Source organism: Aptenodytes forsteri, unplaced genomic scaffold (assembly GCF_000699145.1).
Source record: "Aptenodytes forsteri isolate BGI_AS27 unplaced genomic scaffold, ASM69914v1 Scaffold654, whole genome shotgun sequence".
NCBI classification, from domain to species: domain Eukaryota; kingdom Metazoa; phylum Chordata; class Aves; order Sphenisciformes; family Spheniscidae; genus Aptenodytes; species Aptenodytes forsteri.
The window spans coordinates 90,220-97,600 of record NW_008794464.1 but is presented as its reverse complement, the minus strand read 5'-3'; the positions used below and the strand labels follow the sequence as shown (position 1 = coordinate 97,600).

The 7,381-nt window shown below is 54.9% G+C and overlaps 2 protein-coding genes across 2 annotated transcripts in view; both read left to right on the top strand.

The window, feature by feature from the left end:
- The first annotated feature begins 392 nt into the window (after nt 1-392).
- Nucleotides 393-2,251, top strand: LOC103908515. Its single transcript, XM_009290901.2, has one exon. The coding sequence runs from the start codon at nt 837-839 to the stop codon at nt 2,040-2,042; it is 1,206 nt and encodes a 401-aa protein (XP_009289176.2). The 5' UTR covers nt 393-836; the 3' UTR covers nt 2,043-2,251.
- Nucleotides 2,252-5,999: 3,748 nt separating this feature from the next.
- Nucleotides 6,000-7,381, top strand: part of LPXN (leupaxin) — a 4,087-nt gene continuing 2,705 nt past the window's right edge. The window contains 3 exon segments of the mRNA XM_019475023.1: nt 6,000-6,012; nt 6,890-7,038; nt 7,173-7,228. Of these exon segments, the coding sequence (XP_019330568.1) occupies nt 6,000-6,012; nt 6,890-7,038; nt 7,173-7,228 (218 nt within the window).

Below are 7,381 nucleotides of genomic sequence, written 5' to 3'. Positions count from 1 at the left end.
GGGGGGGGGTCCAGCGGCCCCGCCTTTCCCGGAGACGGCCCGATGGCGGCGGCCAGGCCTGCCCAAGGGCCCAAGCAGCGCCCCTGCGGCCGCAGGATGTCGGTGACAGATAAGCATGACCGTTGCGTCCTCGGCCCGGGAGCGGGCCACGACCCGCAGGGCTGCGGGGCCTGTGCCAGCATGGCCCCCTACGCTGCCCACCTTCGCTGGGAGCACCTCCGTGCCCTGCTGCGGGCCCGGCCCGGCGGTGGCGCTGACCTGCACCCTGAGCGGGTGAGCTGCAGGGCAGCGAAGGGGAAATCCACGAAGCGGCGGCGTGAGCTCGCCTTCCCTGCCAGTAGCCAGGGCTCTGTCCCAGCACTACAGTTGACGACCCTGCTGGGCCTTCCAGCAGAGCCTGGGAGAGCGGCTCTGCTGAAGGACCTGCTGTTGTCATCTCCAAAAACCTGAGTTACCTCCCCAAATCAAAACTTTCACAGTACCTGACAACACACGCTCCCCGCAGAAGCAGCACTGTCATGTAAGAACCAAACAGAACCCAAAAGCTTCAAGCCCACCAACACTGAAGCCACCACCTTCAAGCAGTTTTGTGTCCCAGTCTCCGCTCCATCCCCTGCACCTGGTGTCAGGACCGGAACTACAATCTGGGGAATCTCAGTAGCTGGGTATGCTCTCAGACCTGGCCAGATCCATCCTCCTAATTGCTGAGGCTGCCTCAAGACCCAGAGAGCCACCTCCAGAACTTGCCGCAGACCCTTTGGTGAGCTCCAGTGCAGCCAGGATGCTTTTGGAACCAAGGATGTCCTCCGGATCTCAAGAGCTGTCTCTCTCACTGGATGAAGCAGTTACCTCAAGTTGAATGCCCCCTCTGCCAACGGTCTCAGAACAGCTCTTATCATCCCCCTGTGAAAGAGTGTCCCCTCACCCCACCTTGCCAACAGTGGGTTGTGACTCATCCAGCTGGAAGCCAGGTGTTGCTTTTGGGGGTGAGGGTTGCTGCTATGATTCTTCTGGAGAGGATGATTTGGCTGATCTTACCTACCATTTTAGAACAGAAGAACAAGAGGGTAATACTTCCACATCAGAAAAATCCATCTTTCCCCCAGTTCTTGAAAAGATTGGCTAAACTGGTTGGATTTCATTTAATTCCATTCCAGGAGTCAACAGGGAGTCTCATTGGTTGGTATCTGGATCAAACACCCTCCTACAATAGAGTTGCCATGCCCTTGCATCCTGTCTTGGACAAGCTGGTAAAGAAAGTATGGCAGACACCCCACACCGTTCCTCCTGTGTCAAAGGAAATTGAGAGAAAATACATCCTCCTTGAAGATGCGGTCGGTTATGTCATTCAACCTGCACACAAGACCATGGTAGTCAAGGCAACAATGGCGAGGGAGAAGGTGGGCCAGGAGCATGGTACTGCACCCCAAAACCCGGAACTGCGACGCCTGGATTCATACGGCCAGAGGGCTTACCAGTCGGTAGCTACAGCCCTCCATGTTGTGGACTATCAAGTCTACATGGCCAGAGGGCAAGTTGAGCTCTGGAAGAAAGTTTCTGCACTAGCAAAACGTCTTCTGCAGGACCAGCATCAGGCCTTCCAGGACGTCATTCTCGAGGGCACAGACCCGGCCAGGCATCAAGTGCAAGCAGCCTTTGACGCAGGGGATACGGTGGCGAGAGCCGCTGCCTGGGGGGTGGATGCATGGCGGCCTGCTTGGCTGCAAGCCTCCAGCGTCCACGAGGAGGTCCAAACAAAACTCGAGAACTTACCCTACGCAGGGGAGAATCTCTTTGGGGAACAGGTGGAAGCTACTTTACAAAGAGCCAAAGAAAGGCAGGCCACGCTGTGCTTCCTGAGGTTGGTGTACTGCCCCTCGCCCCCTGCAGCAGGGTTGGGAAGGGGAAAGCTCCTCTGCATAAGCCAGCTTTCACGTCCACTGTTTGTTTCAAGGGTGTGCAGTGCCCTTCTGGGAAGGGTGCCCCATCACAGTAGCAGAACAAGGTGCTCTTCATCTCCGCTCTACAGACAGCAAAAATAAAAGGGAATTCAAAGAGCCTGAGGCATTTAGCTGGTAAATCATGTCTGGTAAACTGATACCCATCAGTGAGATGACTCGGTCTGCCTTGTATTTCCTCCCCCTTTTGAGTTTCAAGTCCTAAGCTTTGTTATGTATAACTAGAAAACAAAAGCATGTCCAAATCTCCATTCCTCAGTTCCTGAGAGTGCTCTAATAAACCATCTTATTGTGGAGAACAGCATACGGTCTGATTCCTCTTGGCAAAGACACCGGGCCACGGGGAGGAGGAGTACATTCTAACGTGAAAGTTAAAGAACTAGAAAAGTTTGAGATACTTGCACAGGGATTCCTTCTGTCCCTTCCAGACCAAGGCAAGAGGCTGCCAATTCAGCCTCCTGCAGAAGCTGTGGCAGCGTGCTTTCTCAGCAGTGGCATTTTTTTTTAAAGGCGATGTACAAACCTTCTCCGGAGTTGGTTAGCTGAGTGGTTTAAGGCTCATTTTCAGCACAGAGACAGGTTGGCTGGCTCTTGCTTTTTGTCAGTCCAATGTCAATCTGTTAGTTTCCTTTCAGTTGAAACGTTTCTGTCTCTTCTCAAGAAGGAAATTTCAGCAAGAATTTAAGTCATGTCTGCTACTGCTGTTTGTATTGTAAGTGGCTGAAAATATTCTTTCTCTCCCCAAGGACTTGTCTAGCTGGAAAACTGATTGACATCATTTTCCAAACTAACTGTTCTGCTACAGTTAACCCATACTCTCTGCTATGAAATGACTTTGTATTTATTCTTAAATAGAATCAATTTTATTTCAAACTAGAGAGTCTCGATGCGGGAACTTATTTTCAAGTCGCTGTCGTGACATTTCTCCTTTGTAGGCAAGGCATGGTGTCGCTTAATTCGTGTTAAAATAAGTTGGCTAAACCATTGCACGGAAACATAGCTCAGCCATTTGCATCTGTTGGGCTTGTGTTTTATAATGGGAAATTTTGTAATACGAAGTTACGGCTCCAGATACTTGTTTACGCTAGGACTCACATTATCACTGGAGGGGGAGAGTAAATCACTGAGAAGTCTAAAAATAACCTGAAACCTTCCGCAGACAGGAAGGTTCTGTTATTTGCAGAAAAGGAAGTGTCTGACGCAATGATCCTGTCTCAAAGTAGCCATAAGGGAACGATACAAGCAGTGCCTTGCCTTGTCTTTTGGGTAGCTCTCAATATTGCTTGTCCTGAAACATATCATGGGACTCAGTTTAGTGTCTCACATGGCTTTTCCTGAGATGGTGCCCTGCTGGATGTCTCTACTGTGAGCAGATAACAAAAGAGCTGTCACCAACATGGAGCGTCAGTAATTAAACGAACCTCGGCGTGCCAGCTTGGTACAAAGGGGCTTAATTCAACCCCGTTCCACCCTGATGGTGCAGATGGGATCAGCAATGTGTGAGAACGGGTGGCCAAGACCGCGTCAGCTTGACCTGTGCAGCAAGCGTTCATTCCTCGGCTGTGCAGGACGCTGCAGCTCCCACTGTGTAGGAGTTTAGTGGACCCATGGAGAGGATGGACTCGGAAGGGGCAGGCTCAGCCCAGCCGTCGACAGAACCTGCGGGTGCCCGTGAGGATGTTTGCGGATCCCGACTGCAGACCCTCTTCCAGGTGCTGACGGGTGTCTGCATCCTGCTGGTCTGCTGCCACAGACCCACTTGCTTTTATTTGGCCTTGAGGTGAACCTCTCCTTCCTCAGGATCCGTAATATTTCTGAAGCAGCCACATCTTGTGTTTCTGGGCCATTTTGTGGAAAATCGCACATCTGGAGGCAGTGCAGTGCTTGATTGCAACCCTTTCTTTGAGAATCTCCTGAAAGCTCTCCCGATGAGGCAAAAAGCTGCCATGGTGAAGCTGCACACAGAACTGGGGCTCCTCTTGCCTGGCAATGCCGGGAAAAAACTGAGGCTTATTTGGCTTTATCTGGAATGTTTTTTTCTTCTGAACAAGCCTCTTTCCTGGGGATGAAATGGAGGGTTGGCAGGAGAGAGGCAAAGCCAGAGAGTGTGGGAGCGAGATCAAAGAGATACCCACAGGGTGGGAGGCGTGGCAGAGGTGAGACACTGGCAAGAAGTGTCGCACATCCGCAGGAGAAGCAGCAGGGATCCATGGGTTTTGGCTTCGTGGCTCATAACTTTTGCTTCCAAGGCTTTTATAGCATCCTTGAAACCCCTGGGTAGCCCGAACTCAGAAGGAGCCTGGCAAGGATGCAGTGAAGCTTGCAGGCTTGCATGGGGCTGGTAGCCAAGGTGTCTGAGATGTTATCCATGCACCTACAAGGTGATGCCTCCTCCAAAAATCCAAGCAAGAGCACAAAGGACATGTCAAGTCACATGCAGCCTCCCCTGCATGTGCCGTCTAGGATTAATCACCATTTAATTAATTGTGATAGGATGATAGACCAGCAAGGGGGAGTGCACCGGCAGCCGCGTGGGGGAAACCCCTTTCGCAGCAGGTTGGAAAAGCAGCTTTGGGGGAGAAACTTGAGCAGGAGGGTTGTAGTGGGACAGGGGGGGAGCATCTTGGTGCCATGCTCCCCCACCATGTCATCCCAGATATCTATACCTCCGGTCTGGGGCATGTTTTGATTGTGGGCATCATTGCACTGCCATCTCCTGCCGTTCCCCTGTCCGCTGGTGCAATGAATATGGCAGTTCTTTACCTCTCTCTGCTGCAGCAGCCTTCGCTTCATCCCCCCACCCCAGATTACTAACCAGTCCGTTGGAGCTGTTCCAACATCCGCTGGCTGCTCTCAGCAGTGCCAAAAGATTCTCTGCTAAAAGGCCAAGCCATAAATATCACTAGATCACCCTCACAGGAGCTGGGCATCGGTGGAGGCACCAGGGATAATGGCAGTACCTGTGGGTCTGTCTTCCCAAATGTTCCCGAACAGTGAGGGACCTGTGCCTGTGTCTCGGGGCAGGCAGACTGCCACCTCAACCTGTGTCTCTACCAGAAACGCCTGCATTGCTCCTGCCTCAAGACACACATTCAGGTGCTCATGGGCTTATCGCCTGAAATGGCTGCATGGGGTGCCCGGAGACTGAAGTGGTCTGGCTCGGGAGAAGCTGAAAAGTCCTAATAGTGGGTAAATCACTCAATTTACCAGCACAGATCACTGCTCTGGTCTGCTGCTGGGTGTTGTGCCTGGCCGGCGGTGACATGCTGAGCGAGTGTATCCTGATGCGTGTAGCGTCAGGGCTGAGCTGTGCCTGGCAGCCGCACACGTGGCACCTCTGGGAAACTTTTAAGTGGCCCAAAGCATTAATGCAGGGAGAGCGTAGCACAGCCACCAGCTTTGGCAGTGCCACCACCGCCTGCACTGCTGCAGTGAGCTAAGTCCTTGCGCTCACGCTGGCTCTAAGTGACACAAAGGGATTTGCTGTTACCTGGAAATCCAAGATGAGGCTCCAAAAGCATCCCCCCAAAAGGCGAGGCTGTGTTGGAGCATGCCAGCATGGTGGGTCCTGTGCCTGCCTCCATCACACCGTCACAAATGCATTTCCACCCAGTGCAGGGATGCCGTCCCTCGTCACATGCGGCCGGTGGCTTCTGGAAAGGGCCTGGGTCTGCAGGACACATGCGCTCTGGCTTCCAGCTGAGAAGCTCAAGGAGCTCGGATGTTTTTATGAGTCAGGAGCTCCCCGGACAACCTGCTGGCCAGTTTCTTCCCTCTCCAGCCCCAACCTGGGGCTGCTCTCAGATCCCCTCGCCCCAGCCGCTGCCACCGCTTTCTGCCTGCTGCCCATCACACATGACGCATAGCACACAACCCACAAAGGAAAAACCCCGAGCGACAAACCCCAGCCCTGGGGGCGGGCGGAGGTGAGGCTGGAGAGCGGAACTAAAAGCCTGCGCAGCCCAGCCTGCCAGCTCGCCGCCCTGCAGGCGCTGCCCCAGCCCCAGCCCCTTGGCCACCGGGACCCCATGCCGAGGCAGGATGGAGGATTTAGGTAAGCCGGGCCCCTCCGGAGCCAGTCCCACGCTCAGGCTTGGTGCAGGGTCGTCTGTTTGGTGGCTCGGGGGAGCCTTGTCCTTCCTCTACCTCAGGGTCAGGTGGGGATGCTGCAGAGGGGGCAGCAATGGAGCCGTACTCCCTGCCATGCCTCCCCCCATCTCAGGGGATGAATGGGGCCCAGGTGGCTGAGTGAGCGCTTGACCGAAAATGGAGAGTGCTTGAATGCAGGAAACAGGCTGCGGCAGTGATGCAATCCCAGCTGCATGCAATGGGGCCAAGCAGCCCAAGGGTGTGACATGACGTCCAAGGGTGCTGGGAGTCATCCCTGGCCCAGGCTGAGGGAGATGGGGTCAGGGAAGCAGCCGTACTGTGGGGAGCACCCTCCTGTTTCCCGACACTTGGGCAGCAAGATACCGAGGGACAGCCAAGGTGGTGAGGTAAAAGCGGAAAGAGAAAGTGCTTTGCCCTCCCTGCGGGAAGCGCCGCTCTGGGTGCACAGAAAGCACCAAGGTTTAGCTCTCCCGTGCCAGGGCTTGTGCTGGGATGAATGTAAGGGCTGATAGATGTTTCTTCATAAGCCAGAGATGGTGCACAGGGGAAGCAGGACCCCTGTTGCCAGCGGCCCCCCACGCTTCAGGAAGGCTGCGCAGTGTGGCAGGCACATCCTGTGTTGGGGATGGGGGTCTGGGTGAGCATGCTCAGGGCCACCACAGCCCTTCAGGGCCTTGGCACCTGGCAGGCAGAAGCTGCTGTGATGCTACTTTTGCTCCTGAGATTTCAGGAGTGGCACAAGACCACTTGGCAGGGGGGGGGTGCACAGGCAGGGAGGGCAGCCAGCGGCTGGGGTGCCCGACCCGGGTCTCTCTGTGCAGATGCTTTGCTGGCAGAACTGGAGCAGAGCTCTCACCCAGGCTCCAAGGACTGCATGCTGCAGGTGCCGAGCTGCTGCAAGCAGGATCCGGCCACAGCCGGGCCCCCAGCACCCAGTGGCCATGAGCCGCTTGCCTCGGCGGCCCTGAAGGTAACACCTCAACACTGTGGGACTGGCAGCTGAGACCCTGCTCAGCTTGTGACAGGGGTGGTAGTGGTGGGCAGGCAGTGAAGGGTGCCAGGGGAGCATCCTGCGGGCTCAGCTGCAAGGGTTTGTCCTTCCAGGTGCAGCTGCCGCCTCGGGCTCAGCCTCCAGGGGAGGCTTTGAAGACAGTCTACAGGTAAAACGTGGCCATGGGAGGGCAAAGCCATCTGGGGCTACCCTTTCCATTGCTTGGACACATCCTCTGGGGTCACCTAGCCTCCTGCATGTCCCCCAAAAAAACAGGTCCTTCTGCAAGCTGTGACGGGGGGGGGGGGGGGGGTAGATCATT

Excerpts from the sequence above, each read along its gene's own strand:
- LOC103908515 (XM_009290901.2), top strand. The coding sequence starts at position 837 with ATGAAGCAGTTACCTCAAGTTGAATGCCCCCTCTGCCAACGGTCTCAG.